The sequence below is a fragment of the Chrysemys picta genome, chromosome 9 (genome assembly GCF_011386835.1).
Source record: "Chrysemys picta bellii isolate R12L10 chromosome 9, ASM1138683v2, whole genome shotgun sequence".
NCBI lineage: Eukaryota > Metazoa > Chordata > Testudines > Emydidae > Chrysemys > Chrysemys picta.
Window position 1 is genome coordinate 70,389,473 of NC_088799.1, and position 24,658 is coordinate 70,414,130.

Consider the following 24,658-nt stretch of genomic DNA (forward strand, 5'->3'; position numbering starts at 1 on the left):
GAAATAACTTTCATAACATTGATCCTCCATAACTCAGGAATGAATTTTAAGCCACAGACATCCAGGTTGGGGAGCAAAGCCAAGAGTCAGCACCAAAGTCAACTGCCAGATACCAGAGCCAGGGCTGAAGCCAGAGTCAGAACCAGAACTCAAAGCTGAGGGTCAAGCCAGAGTCAGGGTCACAAGTCGGAGCTGGAGCCAGGATGTGTAACTGATGATTGGAGGTGAGGCAAGCATCAAGCAGGAGCACAGTGAGAACAGTAGTGGAAGCAGGAACAGAGCAGGAATTAGGAACAGGGTTGGGTGCAGGAGACAGGCACAAGCAGGGTTCAATGCAGCCACAATATGACATCACTTTTTGCTCAAACTTCCTGTGTCTCTCTCTGGCTTAAATAGCATAGTTGGACCAATTGGTGGAACTAGTTATCCTCCAATCAAGGTTCCTGTTGGTCATGCCTTGATTGAGGCTATAGTCCTACTAGTTTCTCAGTCCATCAGGTTTCAGTAGAGAGTGAGTCGAGGGGAGGATTTGGTGGCTGTGTAGGGACTCCCAGGTGTAGGATATCACAGGTTTGTTGTTTCAATAGATGCCTTTCTACCAAAAAAACCCCAACAAAGTATATATTGTTCACTAACCAAATTAACACTGTAGCCTGCAATGTCCGTTCACTGCAGTTTGGCATCTTTGTTTACAGTTTGGTAAAGCTTATCATTTTACTTTACTTCTGATTCCCACCTCCCCACCACCTTTTGAGTATTTCTATCCCTCAGTATACAATACAGTCATTGTTGATCTTCAAGCCATGTAATCTTGTTTCATTGTCCAGTGGGTACTTTACTTTATTTCCCATTTGCTTAACGTACCAGCACCTAAGCCATTTCTTTACTCTGGATATGTTTCTCCCCCACTCCTGCAAATTAAAGCTGGTCTATGAATGTTTGGCTAGCAAAACAGATGCAGTTGCGCAATGAATAACTTGATTCTAGTACTTTGGAATATGTTTGTGTGAACTTACTATGCATCTACTAGAGACCACATTAGAGCTCATGGCTTAGAGCTGAAGAAGTTTGGTGCAGTGCTTCAATGCCACTTGATTATCCATTAATCATGTAGTTTAGATGGGCATGCATATTATATTGCATTATTATAGGGACTTAGGGACTTAGGCTGAGTGTTGCAGTGCCTACAGTTTAGGCATTTTGCCTAAAGTGGAATCTTCATGCATTGCACAGGAAGAGTTAGGTCCCGAAGAATGAGATTCACAGAAGCCAGGAAGCTGAACAGGGAGCCACCTAGGCTAGCCAATAGGAAATATAGAGGAGAGAGATGTGGCTTAAGGCCTGCCCCACAAAGGGACTTGTGTACCTAAAATGGCAGTTAGCTGCCTAAGTCCCTTTGTGGATCTTACCCTTAAAGGCTTGCACATCATACTATTTACTACTGTTGTCTAGGGGTAAAGGCAGAATCATAAGTAGATAAATGCTCCAAATAACATGGTCTTCGTAACATAAACATTAATTTGAAATAAAGGAATAAAAGAGGTCTAGGATTCAAGTCACATGCACATCACCCAGTAGGTCCTGTGTTTCAAATCCAGCCTTGGTTAGTAAGAGTGAACAAGATTCATTACCAGCAGGAGGCTAAGTGATTAATAATAATAATTATTATTAATAATGCAACTATGTTCTCAGCTCCATTGTAGTGGACAAATGTCCACATCACTAAGATACCCCCCTAAACATGACATTTGTCATGCTTGACAAAGAGTGCATGGGTTGAATGGGTGTGGGAAACTAGCCCTTAGAAGGTTTAGGCGTGCTGACGCTGGTGAATCTGCTTTTAGTATAATGGGTGACTTCAATCTCTGGTGTTGTCACTTTGGCAGCTTCCACCCATACATAATTTGATTATTTTTAAGTACCAGGAAGATGCTTGAATAGCTCCTTTATACACATATAAAACTTTTTTTTAGTTTAGTCAGTCATACCAGAGAGGAGGATGTGATGCAATACCTTTGATTACAGTTGTTTCTAAAGATACTGTTCTCTCAAAAGAGCCAGCAGTGCCCTACTCCACACCCAGCTTAACTCCTGAATATTAAATTGTGGGGGGCATTGGAAATGCAATGGTACCTGCAGCTAATGTTAACAGGGTAGCGATTATTATGTTTAACATATCTATTCTTTTTGGACCTCGCTGCCCCCTTGTTTCCTTCTAGCCTTCTTTTTGTTCATGCTTCAACTATACTTACTGGTCTTATATTGATTGATGAGATGGCAATTTAGCGTGAGAACAGGCCAGACTTCACTAGTTTTTATGCAGTTCCTGTATCTCAGGTGTTTTAAGTAACAATGAAGCCTGTGATCCACAACTTATAGTTTAAACCCTTAGGTTACTTTCTTGCTTCCATGATTTTTGGAGCATTTTGCCCTTGCTATTACGTCAAACTTCTGATGCTAACTGGTCTACTGGCTAATCATCATAATTGACCTAATTACTCCTCTTTTAAACGCCCTTCTCTGTCTCAGCTGGGCGATTTTTCAATGTCTTAACTTTCTCCAATCCTCCCTTGCAGTTTAAATATTAGAGAATATTGTTTCCTAAAAATGCAGTGCTTATCTTTTTAATTCTTCTGGTTCCAGTAAGACAGAGTAGTGGGTATAGCAGAAGGCGGTGTCAGAAAACAGTCTCTGTTTCACATGCTGTGTATGATGTTGGGCAAGTTATTTAATGTTTCTGGGCCTATTCATGAGGGTGCTAGTTCTGAGCTAAGGCTGTTCTGAATTCATAATCATGGAAAACTCCCTTTGTGGGAGTTGAAGGGCTGACTCCTAACCAGAGTCCTTGTTGTACTTAGGGGGGATCTTTGGAAATGTGCTTCCTAGAAGGGGCTATGTGGTAGCTTGTAACTGCTGGCAATGATAGCACTTCATAGCCTCTGGAGAGAAAGCAAAGCGCACATGCAGGCCTGTTTAGGTGGTTTGGCTTGCTGGGAATATAACAGTGTAGTCAGAGAGCTTTGCAGCCTTGAATAACCATGATCAGGAAACACGGGTCTCTGTCCAAGAGAAGTGCTGGCTGGGGAGCTGGTAGCCTAGTGTGGGTGTCTTTGCTGGACCATGTGGGTGGGAAGGAGTGAATCATAGACTGGAAGGGTTCTCGAGAGATCTTTTAGTCCAGTCCCCTGCACTCAAGGCAGGGCTAAGTATTATCTAGACCATGCATGACAGGAGTTTGTCTAACTGCTTTTTAAAATCTCCAGTGATGGAGATTTCACAAAGTCCCTAGGCAATTTATTCCAGTGTTTAACCACCCTGACAGTTAGGAAGCTTTGCCTAATGGCCAACCTAAACTGCCCTTGCTGTAATTTAAGCCCATTGTTTCTTGTCCTATCCTCACAGGTTAAAGAGAACAAATTTTCTCCCTCCTCCTTGCAACAAATTTTATGTACTTCAAAACTGTTATTATATCCTCCCTCCTCAGTCTTCTCTTCTCCAGACTAAACAAACCAATTTTTTTCAATTTTTCCTCATAGATCATGTTTTCTAGTCCTTTAATCGTTTTTGTTGCTCTTCTCTGGACTTTTTCCAATTTGTCCACATCTTTCCTGAAATGTGGCACCCAGAACTGGACACAATACTTCAGTTGAGGCCTAATCAGCATGGAGTAGAGTGGCAGAATTACTTCTCGTGTCTTGCTTATAACACTTAGGTTAATACATCCCAGAATGACGTTTGCTTTTTTTGTAACAGCGGTACACTGTTGACTCATATTTAGCTTATAGTCCACTATGACCCCAGATCCCTTTTTGCAGTACACCTTCCCATTTCCCATTTTGTAGGTGTGCAACTGATTTTTCCTTCCTAAGTGGAGTACTTTGCATTTGTCCATAATGAATTTCATCCTATTTACTTCAGACCATTTCTCTAGTTTCTCCAGATCATTTTGAATTTTAATCCTATCATCCAAAGCACTTGCTATTGTTCACAGCATCTATAAGTGTACTCTCTATGCCATTATCAAAATCATTGAGGAAGATATTGAACAGAACTGGATCCAGAACTGATCCCTGCAGGACCCCATTTGATATGCCCTTTCAGCTTGACTGTGAACCACTGATAACTACTCTCTGTGAATGGTTTTCCAACCGTTATGCACCCATGTTATCATGGCTTCATCTAGGTTGTATTTCACTACTTTGTTTATGACAAGGTCATGCAAGATAATATCAAAAGCCTTATTGATGTCAAGATATACCACATCTACCACTTCCCCCCATCCATAAGGCTTGTTACCTTATCAAAGAAAGCTATTAGGTTGGTTTGACATGATTTGTTCTTGAGAAATCCATGCTTACTGTTAATTATCAACTTATTATCATCTTCTAGGTGTTTGATCACTTAATTATTTGCTCCATTATCTTTCCGGGTACTGCTGTTAAGCTAGCTGGTCCATAATTCCCCAGGTTGTTTTTATTTCCCTTTTTATAGCTTAGAACTATATTTGCCCTTTTCCAGGCCTCTGGAATCTCACTTGTCTTCCATGACTTTTAAAAGATAACCGCTAATTGCTCAGATATCTCCTCAGTCAGCTCCTTGAGTGTTCTAGGATGTATTTCATCAGGCCCTGGTGACTTGAAAATATCCAGCTTGTCTAAGTAATTTTTAACTTGTTCTTTCCCTGTTTTAGCCTCTGATCGTACCTCATTTTCACTGGCATTCATTAAGGTAGATGAACAATTGCTACTAAACTTTTTTGGTGAAAACCGAAACAAAGAAGTCATTAAGCACCTCTGCCATTTCCACATTTTCTGTTACTGACTTCCCCGCCGCATTGAATAACGGGACTACTCTGTCCTTGGTCTTCCTGTTGCTTCTAATATTTGTGTAGAATGTTACCCTTTATTTATCTAGCTAATTTAATCTTGTTTTGTGCCTTGGCCTTTCTAATTTTGTCCCTGCATACTTGTGTTATATTCATCTTTTGTTATTTGACCTCATTTCCACTGCTTATAGGATTCTTTTTTGAGTTTCAGATCATTGAAGATCTGATTAAGCCAGTGATGTCTCTTGCAATTCTTCCTATGTTTCCTGTGCAGTGGGATAGTTTGCTCTTGTGTCCTTAATAATCTCTCTCTGAGAAACTGCCCACTCTCTCGAACTGTTTTTCCTCTTAGACTTGCTTGCCAAGGGATCTTACCTATCAACTCACTGGGTTTGCTAAAGTCTGCCTTCTTGAAATCAATTTTCCTTATTTTGCTGCTTTCCCTCCTACTATTACTTACAATCATGAACGCTATCATTTCATGATCACTTTCACCCAAGCTGCCTTCCACTTTCAAGTGCTCCACCAGATCTTTCTGCTTGTCAAAATCAAATCTAGAACAGCCTCCAGAACATTCCAAGAACTTGGTGAATAATCTGTGCCCTGCTGTGTTATTTTCCCAATAGAAATCTGGGTAGTTGAAGTCCCCCAACACCACCAAGTCCTGTGCTTTGGATGATTTTGTTAGTTGTTTATAAAAAGCCTCATCCACTTCCTCTTAGAATCATAGAAACATAGAATATCAGGGTTGGAAAGGACCTCAGGAGGCCATCTAGTCCAACCCCCTGCTTAGCGCAGGACCAATTCCCAACTAAATCATTGCAGCCAGGGCTTTGTCAAGCCTGACCTTAAAAACCTCTAAGGTAACCCATTCCAGTGCTTCACCACCCTCCTAGTGAAAAAGGTTTTCCTAATATACAGCCTAGACCTCCTACACTGCAACTTGAGACCATTACTCGTGTTCTGTCATCTGGTGCCATTGAGAACAGTCTAGATCCATCCTCCATACCTTTCAGGTAGTTGAAAGCAGCTATCAAATCCCCCCCCCATTCTTCTCTTCTGCAGACTAAACAATCCCAGTTCCCTCAGCCTCTCCTCATAAGTCATGTGTTCCAGCCCCCTAATCATTTTTGTTGCCCTCTGCTGGACTCTTTCCAATTTTTCCACATCTTTCTCATAATGTGGGGCCCAAAACTGGACACAGTACTCCAGCTGAGGCCTCACCAATGTCGAATAGAGGGGAATGATCACGTCCCTCGATCTGCTGGCAATGCCTTTACATATACAGCCCCAAATGCCGTTAGCCTTCTTGGCAACAAGGGCACACCGTTGACTCGTATCCAGTTTCTCATCCACTGTAACCCCTAGGTCCTTTTCTGCAGAACTGCTGCCTAGCAACTCGGTCCCTAGTCTTTAGCAGTGGATGGGATTCTTCCATCCTAAGTGCAGGACTCTGCACTTGTCCTTGTTGAACCTCATCAGATTTCTTTTGGCCCAATCCTCTAATTTTTCTAGGTCCCTCTGTATCCTATCCCTACCTTCCAGCATATCTTCCACTCCTCCCAGTTTAGTGTCATCTGCTGAGAGTGCAGTCCAGGCCATCCTCCAGATCATTAATGAAGATATTGAACAAAACCAGCCCCAGGACTGACCCTTGAGGCACTCTGCTTGATACCGGATACCAACTAGACATGGAGCCACTGATCACTACCCATTGAGCCCAATGATCTAACCAGCTTTCTGTCCACCTTATAGTCCATTCATCCAGCTCATACTTCTTTATATGCTGGCAAGAATACTGTGGGAGACCGTATCAAAAGCTTTGCTAAAGTCAAGGAATAACACACCCACTGCTTTCCCCTCATCCACAGACCCTGTTATCTCCTCATAGAAGGAAATTAGGTTAGTCAGGCATGACTTGCCCTTGGTGAATCCATGCTGACTGTTCCTGATCACTTTCCTCTCCTCTAAGTGCTTCAGAATTGATTCCTTGAGGACCTGCTCCACGATTTTTCCAGGGACTGAGGTGAGGTTGACTGACCTGTAGTTCCCCGGATCCTTCTTCTTCCCTTTTTTAAAGATGGGCACTACATTAGCCTTTTTCCAGTCATCCAGGACCTCCCCCGGTGGCCATGAGTTTTCAAAGATAATGGCCAATGGTTCTGCAATCACATCCGCCAATTCCTTTAGCACCCTCAGTTGCAGCACATCCGCCCCCATGGACTTGTGCTCATCCAGCTTTTCTAAATAGTTCCGAACCACTTCTTTCTCCACAGAGGGCTGGTCACCTCCTCCCCATGCTATGCTGCCTAGTGCAGCAGTCTGGGACCTGACCTTGTTCATGAAGACAGAGGCAAAAAAAGCATTGAGTACATTAGCTTTTTCCACATCCTCTGTCACTAGGTTGCCTCCCTCATTCAGTAAGGGGCCCACACTTTCCTTGACTCTCTTCTTGTTGCTAACATACCTGAAGAAACCCTTCTTGTTACTCTTAGCATCGCTTGCTAGCTGCAACTCCAAGTGTGATTTGGGCTTCCTGATTTCACTCCTTCTTGCCTGAGCAATAGTTTTATACTCCTCCCTGGTCATTTGTCCAATCTTCCACTTCTTGTAAGCTTCTTTTTTGCGTTTAAGATCAGCAAGGATTTTGTGGGCATTCACCCACGAAAGCTTTTGCTCCAATACTTCTGTTAGTCTTAAAGGTGCCACAGGACCCTCTGTTGCTTTTTAAGGATTTCACTGTTAAGCCAAGATGATCGCCTGCCATATTTACTATTCTTTCTACACATCGGGATGGTTTGTTCCTGCAACCTCAACAAGAATTCTTTAAAATACAGCCAGCTCTTCTGGACTCCTTTCCCCTTCATGTTATTCATCTGTAGCTCTTCTTTGTTAGGTGGTCTGTAGTAGATTCCCTACCATGACATCACCCTTGTTTTTTACTCCTTTTATCCAAGTCTGCTTCCTGTTTCCATCTCAACCTCAGTCCAAGTGTATCCTTTTTTGATATATAAGGCAACATCACCTCCCTTTTTTCCCTGCCTGTCTTTCCTGAGCAAGCTGTAACTTTCTATACCAATATTCCAGTCATGTGTACTATCTCACCAAGTCTCTGCGATGCTAACTATGTCATAGTTTCTTTATTGACTAGCATTTCTAGTTCTTCCTGCTTATTGCCAATACTTCTTGCATTAGTATACAGACATCTAGGATACTGATTTGATTCCCCCCATATTCTCTCTTGTCTTTCCCTTTGCTGAGACTTAACCCTGGGACATTAAAGCGTTCCATGGACAGCTGTTCTGGGACTGATACTTTCATTATGTGGTACACTGTAATTGCCAAACTGTGGTGATCTTCTGCTACTTACTGTGCCTTTATTAAGATTCAGAGAACATCGCCTGTCATGGGAAGATTTGTTGCTGTGTGTCAGAGCTTCCTCAAATATAAGGGGCCTTGTTGGTTTGAAACTACACAGTGAAATGTAAATTTATGCTGCCCTACTTCATCTAGTCCCCTTGTAACCTGGGGGGGATTGACCCTGATGGAGGGCTTCTTTATCATGGGGAAGGGCTCTAAGGTACATTGAGGGCTTGATGAGCTTCATTACATCTGAAACGTCTGCTGGCAAAGAAAGACTCTAGGCTGAATTTGAACCGACATGTTCAAAACTAGCATTTGGATGATTGAGCCTTTGTATTGTGTAAAAATCCACTCCTTGCAGTCTGCCAAATGTGATGCAAACCCTTGTCTATAGCATCTGAGTGTGTGAAAGGGCTGGGGGTTCTTCCTCCTGTAGCTGTCATCTTGGCTACCTGACATCTTTTGCTATGTTCTTCAAGCAGTGGCAAGGATGCATGCAAGATGTTCTTGTGGGAGCTGAGGGAAGGAAACCTCTGTAGGTAGGGTAGCTACTGCAGTGGTTACAGCAGCTGGTATGTTGCCCATCTTTTATATCGCTCCTCAAGCCCGCTCTCAAAATCCCACTATGTGCTTAAGCAGAAGTCTGCTTTGTACAAGGGATGTAAGACATCAACCCCCCCTTTATGTTTCTGCAATATTTATTGAAAAAGGCCAGAATTTGGCCCTTTATCAGGTGACGAGGGCTTGTGATATCCCAGATAGGGTACTGCACTGCCTTATTATGCATCTTCTCTGATTTAATATACTGCTTGCCAGGTCCATCTGGTCTTTGAACTTGAGGCGTCTGATCTAGAGCCAAAATAATCAACTTCTTCATTGAAAGTTCCTATTTTGAGTTCCATTCAGAGAGATCCCTTTAGGTTTTTAAGTTGAGAGCTAGATATGTTTCCAAGTATTGTATGGTAGCCAACTGCTGATTTGATATTAATTTATTGGCAATGTGACCATGGAAAATACTGAAGTGTATTGTGTACAGTTTTGATGACAAAATGGCAAATTTGTGATGGTAGCAGAGAGTGGAGCAGGCAGACAATCTACGCACACAACTTCCTCTAAGAATATCTGCAAGTGAATAAGATGTTAGGGTCATTATTACAAAAGTGTCTTTTGAAATACTGTAACTGGATATTAAATCATTTTGAAGTAGGATATTGGGCAGTGATGTCTCTTGCTCTTTATTTTGATTGTGGCTTCATCACTTTGTACACAAGCTGAGAGGATATTCGTCTCAGCTCAGTAACATTTTATGCTCAAATTGAGAAGCTATACTTTAGGTCTTTAAAAGAACCCAAAGCTTTTTTTAATGAATTACAATGAAAAAGAAGCATGTCAAATGAAGAATTGTGTGTGTGTGTGATGTAATTAATATTAACCCCAATCCTATAAACTGTAATACTCAACTTTGCACACGAGTAGCTCTATTGACTACAAGGGGACTACTACTCATCTACATGAAGTTGAACATTTGTACATGAAATTAAACACTTGCCTGACTTTTATTTATAAATATCTTTACAGAGGAAGAATTTGTGGGGGTAGGGAAGAGGGAGAGAATGTAGGAGAGTTTATTTTAATTTGTGAAATACTATTTAAAACCTACATGTTCCTAGAAGGGTAATCATAAAACGTAAAGAATAAAACAATCCAGAAGCGGAACCTTTGGTTTTGTGATCTAGTTTATTAACAAGCATCTTAATTAACAAGACAACATGCTGTACAGAACCTGGAATAGAACTACTGTGGATTGACTGGACTTCAAATGCTGTTGGACTATGGAATATGATGTCCAACTGCATGATCTCTAAAGCATGATTAGGGCTGTTTCAATACACAGACATACACTGCTCACTTTCAGATCCTGTAGTATACTACAGAGTGGGGAAATTTCCCAAAAATACAAACTCAAATATTTACAAAAGGTTTTCACTATCGCTCTGAACTAGGGTAGACGTAAGTTATACACATTTTTCCTACATTTACCAAATAAAATCTTTGCCTTCAACTTTATTTTGTTTGTTTCTATACAAACCAACCTCCTCCATGATTAGTCTACCAGTGTGGACCCATTTTGGACACAAAGGGGTAACCCATCAGCTAGAAAAATTTCATTGCTACCCTATTAGGTACAGTTGGTGGTCACCACCAGGTGGGATGTGCCGTTTTTCTGTATCACACAGTGTTTAAACAGTATTGGGGATCCAATTAGAAAAAATAATACAATCACAAAAAATGGCAATAGCTCATAGAAACATAATTTAATTTGGGCCAAAATTGGCAGAAAGCCTCTGAATACAATTGCTAATACAACTATAGACTCAAAATATTGCTGTTTTGGAAAGTTCAGAAAATATTTAGCCCACAGTGACATATTTATGCATTTTTACTTTTTCACCTTTTGTTAAAGCAAGTCTGTAGTCACACGACAGTATGAGCTTATTTGTACCATGTTATACATCAAAATATTTGTCATTGTTTGTGGAATAGACTGATTTGAGAAAAGTTTTTCTGTCTACTATTTTGATGAAGTTTTTCTGTCTACTATTTTGATGAAGTTATGTACACAAGACCTCCTACCCTGTGATGATAAAAAAATGTATTTTTGATATTATCTGCTTGGCTGGGGCCATAACTCTATAGCATACATGATACAACTGTAATGATCTTACTATCACTGAATCCAGTGACAATACATAAACTACTTATATGACAGTCATGACTATTAGTAGAAGGTTTTGCGAGAATAACAAAGTATAACCATGTACCCTTATGTAACACCTACATATAACCATGAGCTACTGCATGTCTAATGCATCACCACTTCAAGCGATATATACTCACAAAAGTAGTCACAGTAATTTGCAGGCAGTTGAAATGTTTCAGTTTCCCCTCAGAATCTGTGTCTGATGTGTTAAATGCTGTCACAGTTGCATGCACTGGAGCACATCGAATCTTCCCTGTGGCATTAGTTCCTCCTTGTTGCACAGCTACACTGCACCAAGGTGAGGATGGCATCTGGAGCAGGTGGCAGGCAGCACCAGCATTTTAGGATACTCCATGCTATCTATCACCCAATTGTTGATGACAGGAGACACTTGAAGAAAGTGAACTGTTACACGATTCCATATGTATGACTGATAATTTGCACGTTTCTGGCGCTGCCTGAAGGAGGCTATTGTTGGTGGCAGTTTCTCACTTATGGTATTCTTAGCAAACAACACATAGTACACATTATGCAGAGATGATTGCTTCTTATCACAGTACAATAAAAATATCAGTGAGAATTAGGGTGCTGACTCTGAAAAAGCTGCCATTACCTATCATCAAATCTTACTAGTGATTCTGCTTGATTCAGCTATTCGTTGGTTCTTCATTAAGTCTCTGGTTAGGTATGGTCTGTTCATGCCATGAATTCAAAGTAATGGCTCTAATTTATAAAGCCATCAAAAGGCAGAGGCATCACTACCTCCTAGACTGTTGTATCAGCTTTTGAAATGTGATCATGTCTCAGTGTTTCTGCTCTTTGCCCTCAAAAATGCTCATGCAGGTAGATTACTGAAACACCACAGCTGAGATTTCATGCTTGTTCCTCAGAAGAGAAGAAATCACTTTTCTTTTGAACAAAGCTAGGGGGAAAATGAGCAGCATCCACAAACATGTGTCACTGGCCTTTCTCTGAGCTGACCAACATACAGCTTAAAAAATAAATAAATAAAAATAAAACCGAAGAATTATTAGCCTTTCACTTTGGTTCTACACAGTGGTGCTGCTGTGAGCAAGACATGGATACACAAGACACACAAAGGATGTGGTCACATTTGTGCTTAAAGGTAAACTTTCTAAGCACTCTAAAGTTCATAGGCAGAGTGAGATTGGCTTAGAGAAGGCTTTGGGTAATATTTGTGATGCAAATTTGGGGTTATAGTCAAGGGACTCCTGAGATACAGCTCTCGTCCCCTCCCACCAGAAGAGTTGTGTTTAATTTTAAAGTGCTCTAAAATGCAAATGTGGAGACAGATTGGCATGAGACGTGATATGCCAGACAAAGACCCAGAATATTGTCTGGGGTACAATTTTTCAGTCAGACAGTGACTGGAGCATCCCCTTTCCCCAACCTGTTTTTACAATGGGACAAATTACTGAGGGAACGCCAGCAGAGTTTTAGTTGGCGATAGAGATAGCACTGATGCAGTGCTGAGCTGGGGCATGAACTCAGAATGTGTGTGCTCCGTACATGTCATGGGCACACCATGAGAACACAAAACCAGATCCATAAAGGGCATTGGGTACCTAAGTCCCATTTTTACACACCACTGTGATCCACAAAACTGCTGCTCAGCTGCCACCCAATGCTCTAGGTGCCTAAACTCACTTGGCACCTACGTTTTTGCTCTAAAAGATCTCTAGGCACCTATATTTCTGTCTTTGAGCATGTTCCCTGCTACCTCAGTTTAAGCACTAGATGCCTATCTATCTCATGCCTAAGACCCAGCATGATCTTCTACTAGGGGCAAATAGGCTTTACCTATCTTCCCTGTGGGACTTGATCTGGTTGATAGGAATGCTCCAAGGCCATCTAACTCCATACAAGGTAGCCAGGGAGGAGATAGCCTCCCTTATAAGGTTGAGCTCAAGGGTGAGGGTACTAGCCCCAGTTTCCTCTGTCTGCAGGGCATTGAGGAGAGATCTGCCACCTCTCAGATGACTGTGCTGAGAGGAAAAGTAGCTCTGTCTCATCTTTAGCCCAGTGGGTAGGGCAGTCACCTCAGATGTGGTAGACTCTGATTGAGTTCCTTACCCTGCTAGCTGAGAAGGCTTCTGCCATCTCACAAGTGAATGCTCTAAACTAGGGGATATTCTGATGGGGGTTGCTCTTCATCTCTTGTTGAAGCCATTCCACTTTAATTAAATATTAATTTGGCCACAGAAAACACAGAGGTCATTTTATAGTCCAGTGGCTTGGGTACTTGCCGCGGACATGGGAGAGGTTGTTCAATCCTCCTTCAGTGTTGAGAAGGGATTTGAATGGCAATCTCCTTACCTTTCATATGAATGTCCTAGCAGCTGGCTGACGTGGGGTTCCCTCTCATTCTTTCTGCTTGAAGCTGCTCCTCTTTAATTAAACAGTAACTGGGCCAAAGCAAACATGAGAAGCCCTCTATAGTTCAGTGGCTTGGGTACTGAGCCAGGAGAGTAGAGATCCTGCTTCAGTCCCTGGGCTGTGAGGTAGCCTGATGCAGGTTTTCCTCTTGAAGCTGTTCCACTTTAATTAAATAGTAATTGGGCCAAATCAAGAACCTGATGTGAGAAGTCCTCAATAGGCCAGTAGTTAGGATATGAAGCTGTGATAATGGACATGGTGATTCAAGTCCTCCCTGCCCAGGCTGTGGAAGAAAAAGCATGCAAATAGGAAGGCAGCATCTCTTTTAAAATAAATTTTAATTGGGACACATGAATCTTTTGTCCCCAATGGTTAGGATACTCACCCAGGCTGCGAGAGACCCCAAGTCTTCATCCCTGCTCTGTGAAGGGATTGGGACAAGGCCTTCCCATCTCTCTGGGTAGTTGGAGATCCATGTTCCAACCCCTTCTTAAACAGGCAGAACAGGCTTTTGAAGCGGGACCTTCCCCAAGCAAGTACCTTAATCACCAGACTAGGGAATGAGTCTATCCCTTTTGCTGGTCCAGATAATACTTAACAAAAGTGGAACAGCTTCACCAGTCAAGTCTGAGGGAACCCCACCTCTCAGCTGTAGACCCCTTTGTCCAATGATTACAGCATTTAGCAGAGCAGGGGCGTATTCATGTTCAAATCCCTTCTCCTCATCAGGCAGAGGGGAAAACTGAATCAGAGTCCTCCATATCATACCACTGGACTAATGCTCACAGAGGACACTTCTGCCTCCTTCCCCATCTCCCTTCGGCTGTTTTGGAGGTATTAGGCAGGGCCCTCCCAATCTCCTAAGAACCGGTTTAGGCACCTAAAACACCTCACTCCAGAACCTGGGTTCCTGGCTGCAGATTGCATGCAGAGATAGGCATCCAACACCGTGAAAAACAGGGCTTACCAACCCTCCTCCCTGCATTGCTTAGGTAGCTCACTGCCCAGTGGGCTGCCTTTTGTGGATCCCATTAATTGACGAGAGAGCCTAAATGCCTAATTCAGGCTTTGGAGATCCAATTATTTTTCCAATTATTTGCTAGACATCTAAAAGTTAGAGATGGCAACACTGTGTATTGGCAACTGTAAGTCCCTTTTTGGATCTGGGCCACAGGGCTGAGACAGGGTATACTTGTTTCATATCACTGGCAAACAGCACTGGGACTATCAGAGCTGAGAATGGGCATACCACAGGCATATAGCTCTGAGATCAGAGCAGGGGGTTGCTGAGAGTGGGCATACTCAGCTCATACCACAGACACATCACTAAGATCCAAAATTGCTGATAATGCACATGCTTTTTGAATGCCACAAGCACTGACATCTGGTGGGGAATGCATAATAGACACCATCAGTGCAGGCCACAGCCTCACACCCAAGACCAGGGTGGGGAATTGAGAATAAGCAGATTCAATGTAGCCATAGACTCAGAGCCCTGAGACTGGGGGTTAGGGTGTCCAAATGGCTGTGAGAGAGGCATGCTAGAGCGCCCCTTCCTCCACACTCCTGTTGCTCAGGAGGCAGATGGGAGCGAGAAGAGCTCTAAATTCCTTCTCCACCTAGTTCTCTGGGTAATCAGCTGCTGTCTTTAGCCAACTCTTTTTTCTCACACCCCTGAATGCTGAAATAGAGTCACATCCACTGGCAGCATGAATGTTTTGCAATATAAGATACATGTCCATTCCTAGCTCTGTAGCCACTCTGTGCATAGGAATGAATCTCTTCTTTTGGCCAACACGAGTTTTGAAATAGAATTCATCTATCCCAACAATAGCGAAGAACTTGGGCATGTAGGTCCAACATCGAGTCCAAGCTCCACATTAGCACCCTGTTTACTTAACGTATTTGTTTTGCATGAGCAATATCCAAGAATATGTGTGAATCTGCTTTCTCATGATCTGCCTCAAGTTCTGATATTGCACGCACTACTTTCACTGCTCATGCAATGTCATGAAATCCATAAGCAATGTATACCTCATGACCAGGTGACAATCTCTGGTTATGCTTCATGATCCAGTCACTAAGGAGAATGTTTGCAGTGGTCAATTTATTCTTTGAATTTCCTATCATCTTCAATCATTGCTTTGGTAATGGTGTTAACATGGTGGGGTTCCAAACTTCTTGCATTTGGATATTTCCTCTGCAGGCTATTTCTCCTGATTTGATTGATTCTTCATTTGCATAACTGTCACCAACACCACCAGTGTATTGACATTTGCGTCCAAGGATAATGTTCAGCAGCTGATCAGACAGCTCCCCCCCAATTTTGCGCTTGGCAGTATCAGTGCACACCATCTGTAGAAGCATCTGTAGAAGCATGAGGTCAATAATAGTGAATGCTGGCTCGTCGGATGCTGTTATCTTGACCACTGACAGATTTTTCTAAAGCCAAGACAGCGTGTGGCTCTTTTGGGTCTTTCCTAGAGATCTATCCAAATTGGAGAGGGAAAGTGGGACAGGTGCCAGCTCATACTTCATCAAACACTGAATACCTATATCTCTGGACTGGGCAATAACTGTCAGCTTGCTTAATATCTGATGAGCAGTAGTTATTGCTTGTGTTGTCTGCTTCTTTTTTTGTTTGTTTTGTTGTGATTGATTTAAGATTATGCCTTTTTATGGGCTCAAAGAGGTCTACCTCACCCCTTTTCAGTAGTTGGTTACAAACTGCTTCATTTCTTGTGTGCCATTCTCTCTTATCATGCACAAACTTTCTGCACTTTCAGGTGGGGACACAGTAGATGTTACAATGGTCACAAGTGGCTGTCTGTTGTCTGGGTTTATTTCAGGTTCAATGCAAAAAGAATTTGTCATTCTTTAAGTCACAACTTTTATAATATCTTGGACAGTAGTTTTGTCTGCAGCCATATGCTTTGTGGTAGCATCTTTGTGGGGAATCTGTTGATGAAGGCAGCATTCCACACATCTGTTTTGTCATAGCAGTTACAGCTGTCTTAAAATGTGTTGTCAGATGAAACTTGGTCAGAGCCTTTTCTTTTGTGCAAATATGCTGATGCTTCCCACAGTCCTTGTTGAGAGATTGTTTGATGGCCATGTCATGCCAAAAACCACTGAAGAGTAGGGTAGTCCAGTATACTACTCCCTACCTATCAACTAGGGCAGGGGTTCTCAAACTTCATTGCACTGTGACCCCCTTCTGACAATAAAAATTACTGCAGGACCCCAGGAGGGGGGATCAAAGTCTGAGCCTGCCTGAGCTCCGCCGCCCCGGGCAGGGGGTCAAAGCCCAAGACCCACCACCCCAGGCGGGGGGCCGGGGGGGGGGACAAAGCCCAAGGGCGTCAGCCCCAGGTGGTGGGCCTGTAACCTGAGCCATACTACTCAGGGCTAAAGCCCTCAGGCTTCAGCTTTGGCCCTGGGCAATCGGCTCGGGCTTCGGTCCCAGGCCCCAGGAAGTCTAACACCAGCCCTGGTGACCCCCTTTGAGTCCCGATCCACAGTTTGAGAAATACTGAACAAGGGCATGATATATATCTGGCTTCTCCTCCTCCAGTAGACTGGCTTCTGCTACATTTACACAACTCCATTTCGCATAATTCACACAACCACACTGGAAGTCAAGTGTAATCATCAGTGCAAATGTCCATGGATTGTTATCGTCTTTCTTACCTGCTATGTAATCATCAGTAGTTGGGAGAAATCTGTTACATTTTTGTTCTGAGAACACTATGTAGCTGAATAGTTTTTTTCCTTGGGTAACCTAAGTGTCCATAAGCTGGTGAGGAGTGACTGGGTGCTGTTCAGGAAGTCTGCCAGAGCATTCGGTGCTTCCAATCTGTTTTCTCTGTGTGCCTTCTTCACATGATCAAATGCTTCAATGCATGTTTGAGCTTTCTCCAATATGCATCTCTTCTCATCTGCTGGGGGATCATTGTTCATGAAATTACCAAGTGCAATCCATTTCAAGCAATTAATTTCCTCATTCATAAATTTGTGAATTCTAACACTACTGTTATATGCTTTCCGTCTAAGAGCATGGCTGTTGACTGAAGCATCACAGATATTGACTTCCACAACGATGTCACCAAACCCACTTTCCTGTACCACATGGCCTATATCACTCATGAAATTCATTGCATGACATATACCTCCCATTTTAAGGTGGTCATTGTCAAATTTGTTTTGACTCCTCTATTAAATCAACTTATGCTTTGCAATAGATTGCTTCATCATATATAACGTAGGTCAGTCCAGAGAATCAAACGTATCTTGAAAATATTTCATCATGTTTTACCCATCAGTTGCCAGTGCAGGAATCACTAGACAGTAGCCAATATTCATAAAATAGCAGACAGAAAAACTATTCTCAGATCATCCCATTCTACAAATAATGACAAATATGTTGATGTATTACATGGTATAAACAAACTCATACTTTGTGTGACTAAAGGCAAAAAAGTATGGGGAAAATGCATGCAACATATTACCTGGGGCTAAATATTTTTCAAAACAGTACTATTTTGATGACATAGTTGCATTATCAATTGTATTCAAGCACATTCTGTTAATTTTGGTCAAAACTGAATTACGTTTCTTTGAGTTATGGCCTTCTTTGTGATTCAATGTTTTTTTCAGATTGGATTCCCGATAACATTTAAACATTATGTGATATAGAATAACTGCACTGCTTCCTGTATTTACATCCATGCTGGTGATGACCACCAGATATGTGCCTAAGATAACAGTAATAACATTTTTCTAGCTGATGGTTACTTTAACTCTTGAATAAAACCTGTTTTTTAAATCTGACTGGTAAGACTATATTACAATGTCGCCTGCTAAATATTGGTTATTGATTGCAATGATTTAAAAAAAGCTACAAAAACTGATTTACTTTAGAGACTCCGTTTCAAATATCTTTGTCACACTAATTGCCATGCAATGTTGTTTACTTCCTTGCCCAAATCCAGAAAATGTTTGTTCCCATAATGCCCCACACTGTTAGTTCAAATGCACCGCTGACACAAGGAGTAAAGTGTAGACACTAACAAGTGATGTAATTACTGCAGCAGCTGTATGCTGACATAAGTTAAGTCAACTTAATTTTGGAGTGTAGACATGTCCTAAGTCTGTGCATATTGTTAAAAAACAAAATGAAACAATTCCTCTCCCTGACTTCTTTAAAATGAAGAAAGGACCTTCCCACCCCCTTTTTTGATTAAATATTTACAAATGCACCAGCCGTGCCTCTGTCAGATTTTTTTTTAAATTACAGTTAAGACTGTGCAATACTCAGTTTGAAGAAGGCAAAGGTTTTCCTTTATTGTTACACTGTATGAAACAAATCTATTCATATAACTACCATTGTACTGTATACCATATATAGGACTGTTTCTTTTCCACAAATTCACACAAATAAAGTAAAATAAGTTAAATGACTAAATAAGATTACACAAAAAATGTACAGTCCATGTCTGGATAAATTGTTTATATGTAAGATGTATAAAGAGTCTACAATGATGTTAGTCCTCTGGGTACTGACACAGGGCATTTCCTCTTGCCTTTTGGGAAAATGTTGCTTCAAGCAAAAATAAAATTATAGATATATATAAAAACTTTAATTATTCTGTTGTTATTGCTTGTTATAAGCAAGTCATAACATCATAACTGATTTTTGCAGACTTATACTTCATTTTCTATGGCATATTTATCGATGCTGAAAAATGTTTTACTTCTCTCGTGACTCCTTTATATTCATATATTGGAATTTCTTAAGCAATATACCATAAAACTTTTGAAACATTTACAGGAAATCACAGTCATACTAAATTTAGCCAAAGCTGTTCCAGATAGGCATCTCTTTCTTCTAACTAACAGAAAATAGGTAATTTTTAAATTAATATATCATTCTAGGCTGATTAATGCAAATTCATAACTAGGCAGCAACAACCTACAGTATATCAAGTTCGATTTTGCTGTAATTCTGGGAGAAACAGTGAAATTTAAGTGTAATTCTTTGTAAGTAGTAGTACTTAATTTGAATGTCACACTTAAAATGATCAACAAAGTCTGAAATAAATTTAGAGTAACAGCCAAGAGAGCCATCCAAATGGAATTCAGACTTTTCATAGAGGACCACCAATGAAGAAATAACTTACAGATTTGGGGATAGATGTTGAAAATGGATCCTTCTGGAAACCCCTTCCTTCAAGGGAGTTCTTGTGGGTGCAGGAAACTTCCTTCAGGGGAGTTTTCTGTGGGGGAGGATGCCTCTGGTTGCAGGATCTCATCCTGCACTGATCTGTGTGGGTAGACTCCTGTGTGATACAGCGCCCCACAAAAGCCAACAGGACTGTTGCTTGAGGAATAATAGTAACACTTTTAAAACTTGAATCTTTGTCTATTCCAAGTCCTACTAGATGTAGCAGGAATCCTGGAAATTCTCAAACTTCTTCAGAGGATGGACTGTATCTTAACAGAGAGCACTTCACTGAAGGCACTTGAGAAATTTGTCATTGTAAGTTTTCTTTCTTTAACTTCTTAGTTTTGGTGAAAAATGAGACTCTAAATCAAATTCATTTTTTCACAGCATGATTGCATATAGAAAACCTTTAGGTCTCTGAAAATTTGCCCTTAAAGTTCTCTGGGGAAGGATCAAGTCTGTTTCCTAAACATTACCATACTTTAGAAAGCAGAGTTGTATAGAGCAGTGTTTCTCAATCTTTGCGATACCAAGAACCAGCTTGCTGCCTTCCTAAACTGTGTCAGGGAGATCTCAGGGACCGGTGAGATGAGAGACTGGTCCTTGAGAAACACTGGTATAGAGAGTTCAGTGATCCCACTTCATACAGAAAGGGTGTGATTTTTTGTGGGGAGGTTAAGGTATGAAGAAAATCAACTTGAACAACAATAAAAATTGATTAAAAGGACTACCCAAAGCTGGAAGTCATTTTTGTTTTGATTTTGGAAAAATTCTGCCAATGAATTTCCAACTTACATCCAGTAATTTTAGCAGTGAAATGTTGTGCCAGAGAACATTCTCTTGCAATTTCCAACCTGACTGGAAATCTTATAGGAAGAATTATTTTTGAGAGTTTTCCAGCACAAATTTTCAAAGAAATATAGAAGTCTTTATATAGATTAAGCCTGGATTAATTTGTCAAATTCTTACTTATGCCTGAACTAGAAGTAGCTATTGTGTGTCAATATCCAGAGGATTAACATTTTTTCCAGGATTTACATGCAACTGGAAGCCAGTGTGCCACATCTTTCTTAAACATTATTGAGAAATATATATAAAAAGGAAAAATACACCATTAGATATTCTGAGGTTTCATTAATTAAACCCTATCAATAGGTTAAAAGAGAAGCTTCTTTTATTTTGCACATTAAAACTAAATGTGATTTGAATAGATTTACAGTGGGAACAACAATATATAAAGCTACTTATACCTGCTGGGCACATAAGAGAAGCTGTCTTAGCGTTCATTGGAACCCTGAACACCTGGAATTTCTATACATTTTACAAGCAGCTTATATTACAGCATTTTTACACACAGTTTTGTTTATAAATTACAGATTTAAAGTTACATTAAGAAGCCTACACAGAATTCCATCCACAGGAAGTAGTCACACATTCCCTTCCCCCTCCCTCCCATCAAACTTAGATTGTTTCTTGATTTAAAGTAGCATTTTAACTGATTTTGTTATGAAAAAAATTGTTTGATAGTGGAATGTATGCATCGTTCCTGACATAATGGATGGGCAGAAACAAAATACCAGGAGGAAAATACTGTAATTCTTTCATCTAAGAAAGACATCTTCTTTGTGTCCAATATAGGATTTACTAGCTTTCTTTTATGCTATGTAAAGAGTATCTCATCCAGCATTAGGTTCAGGCAAGACTGCCTAATCTTTCCAGTACATCACCTTGAGCTCCTGTAGAATAGCATAATTGGGGTGTATTTATAATTACATCCATCCAACATTCACCTCCTGGCTTCCTCTTTCTTTGCAGAGTAATGTCAGTAATTTTCTTCAGTAAACTAAGCTAGAATGACAAGAGCGCTTTAGTCTAATAGGTTTAGTGTGCAGTATCTAAGGTTATATTTAATTCTTTACTGAAAACCTGCAGTGACTGACTATAGGGCTGTAAAATTAACATTTAAATCACCATAATATTCTCTAGACAACAGTAGTTTACAGCCACGGTACTGCATCACTGTAAAATCTACCCAGTTTCCTTCTGTGTTTATGTAATCCCCAATTCATAAAGACATTAACCAATATGAAATTTGCAAGGTAAAGACATGATTAGTGATGGACTCATGGCTGAAAACTGGCAGGTGGAATATGGGTTGTGACATAACTTGCATTAGTCTATAAAAACAAATCTTGGAAAGCAAGAAACTCTCTTTGTAAAACTGCAGTCCAGTCATCACTATAGAGGTATCTATTTAGCAACAGGACATTAAGGTCAAATAAAATATTCAGTTTCATGCTTCATTTAAGCTATTTTTTCCCAAAATACGAATACAGGTAAGCTGAGTGAGTACAACCTTAAAATAAAAAGCAAGAGAGATCAGGAAGACTTTTAACACACTTCTCTTTCCTGTCATAGAAAACATAAAATATTGTAAAAATGCCTTGCATCCAAAGAATTAAATCACTCGTTTAATCACTGATTTCAAGTAATAGATTGACAAACTGCCTACTTGATCTCTATTTGCTATTGACTGATGAACAAATGGAAATGTGCTTGATGAATGTGTTACATATAAAACAAAAAAGAGAATTTGAGAGTCATCTATATGACTATTATATAAATTGTGATAGTGCCCAAAATGTGTTAGGAAATTACCAGACAGAGGAATGGTCCCTGCCCTAACAAGTTATTATTTGTGCTATGATGACCCAGTTGGGGAAATAAAATGAACAGGGTTTTGTTTGTTGTGCATACTTTTGACCAACAATTATGGTAAATTTCCTTTAACTCAGTACTAAGGACTCAGCTCTTCAAATTCAATTCATAATTCTATTTACATCAATATTCACAAGCCTAACAGGTTTGTATATGCAGTAAAGTTAACTGTTAGGCTGTGACTATATACACTTACACTTTAATGCCTGAAATAACTGATTTTGATAGACATGCTTTTATAGCTGGTGCTCATGTATAAAGGTGTTACTCCCAGACACTGCTGCCTGTTGAGATGGAGTGAAGTTTGCCAGGGGAATCACCTTGACTGGATCTTCAGTGGTACAATGTCTTTCACAGGTGTTGTAGAACTGGGGCCGTGGACCACCTTGGCTTTTGTCAGTATCATCCTTCGGCAGGGGCCTTGCAAGCGCGTGTCTTCCCTCAGGTATGGTTCCTCGACCCCATCCTTGCTGGAAGCCAAATGATGGCAAAGGAGGGTTGGATTGTTGGTACTGTGTCAAAGAAGGTGGCATCCAGCAGTTGTCAGAATGGCCTAGGATAAGACATTCTTGTGTGCAGGTTTCGGAAGCTTCAGCAAGGGCTTTTTGGAGATTAACTTCAATAGCTGGGGAGGGGGAAAAATGACAAGAGATTATCTAGAGTTCAAAAGATTCTGTTGAGAACAGATTCAGGCCTACTGATGTGGCCCCCAATCCTGCAAATGCTTATACGTGGTTGCAAGGAAACTAAGCATATGTGTGTGTGCATGCGAAGAGCCATAGTGCTCATTAGCAGGTATACGAAGAAACGTTAATATTTACTCTAGAGACTATACCACATTTTATATCCATATAATTAAATTTCTCACAGTTCTACTATTTTCCCTCCCTGGACACAAAACTATCACCTGCATTATACATCAACCTGTAAAGATTATAATAAATTAACCCCCTATTTACTAGAAAGTTTGCACAGAATTGGCTTGTACAGAATTTACCATTGTTAAATAAGACCTTTTTGAATATACTCTTTGAACATTTGACCCTTTTAAAAAAGGGCAAAGTAAAATGAATCTGGGCACATAGTCTATTGGATTCAAAGATGTGCTTGAGAGTTTTAAGAATGAAAGACACTGTAACAGCTATCATAAAGGGAATTGATTTCTCCATGCCTTCTATATTTGAAACCTTGACGAATCAGAGGGTAATAGCAGGAGAAACTGTAGCCCTCTTTAAAGTATGAGGTGTTGAATCACAATAACTTGTGTAAATGTAGCAGGTTTCATGCACTTGAAAAAGGATTATAGACATTTTAATTTGTTCAAAGATATGTTACTAAAACTGCATGACAAGTTTTTACAGTACATAACATACTGTGCCTGAAATAATGCTGGTCAGTTACCTTGAAAGGCTGTTAACTTTGCTATTTAACGAAACTTTTAATGATACATTTAGTTGGATCTACCAGTGCATTATCTGCAAGTGCTTTCAGAATGTATGTATTTTTTTTGTGAGAACACTGAGTAATCATCCCAAAACAGCCAAAAGGCTTTTAGAGAAAGATACTTTGTGTTGGCTGCATATCACTAAACAAGCAGGCCCTTACCAAAAAGAATAATTTTTTAAATCTTTTTTAACCTCTGAGCCTTTACTAGAAGAACTTTTAGAAATGGATTCTACCATATTACAAATTTAAAAATAAATTATGCAATAACTAACCTCTAAAATTAAAGCAATGCAAGGTTCTGAGTGAGAGATATTTTGGCTTTTTTTTTTTTAGGTTTATATCAAATAAACACTGTATTGCTGATTTTGGATATTTTTAGAAAGTCTGAGTATGGCTAAAATGTACAAAATCTATCTTCATGCAAGAGCTGTACATCTATGCTTAGAGATGTACTGTAATATGTATATACTGTTGGACATACAGAATATAATTATTTTTGTTAGACTACTACTGCCAAGTAGGAAATTTTCTACTATAAAATATCTTGGCTAGCATTATGAAAATACGAAACTCTGGATTACTCCACATAAAATACACTGAAAAAGTGTGTGTTTGGTAATGAAATATCTGGTTGTTCAAAACAGCAAGTTTGTTCTGATAAACTGGGCAGTTCAGCATCTCTCTCGTCAGTTTGTCTCAATATTTTTTTTAATTTAATCCTGACAATGATTTGGCACTCCTGAAATACACATCCGGTTATCCTGGGTAAAGGGCCAGATGGATAGTACTAGGCATAAATGTAGGAGTCAGTGAAGTGTTAAAGCCCAGGCACACACACACACAAAAGTTATTACAGATGGACTATTCCAGTCTTTCCAGCATCTGACAGTAACTTTTAGTAGACACATCTGTTAAGATGCATGTA

General features: G+C 40.3%; 1 protein-coding gene and 1 long non-coding RNA gene across 5 annotated transcripts in view; one reads left to right on the forward strand and one right to left on the reverse strand.

Annotated features, from left to right (window-relative positions):
- Positions 1 to 24,658, forward strand: part of LOC135973411 (uncharacterized) — an 81,662-nt gene that overhangs the window by 45,808 nt on the left and 11,196 nt on the right. The gene's annotated exons all lie outside the window — the stretch shown is intronic.
- PCDH11X (protocadherin 11 X-linked) overlaps positions 9,907 to 24,658 on the reverse strand; it is a 1,048,566-nt gene continuing 1,033,814 nt past the window's right edge. For all 4 annotated transcript variants that reach the window (XM_005288308.5, XM_065556488.1, XM_042853322.2 and 1 more), the window contains one exon: positions 9,907 to 22,912. In XM_005288308.5, the coding sequence (XP_005288365.2) occupies positions 22,524 to 22,912 (389 nt within the window). In that variant the 3' untranslated portion in view covers positions 9,907 to 22,523. The remainder of the gene's footprint in view (positions 22,913 to 24,658) is intronic.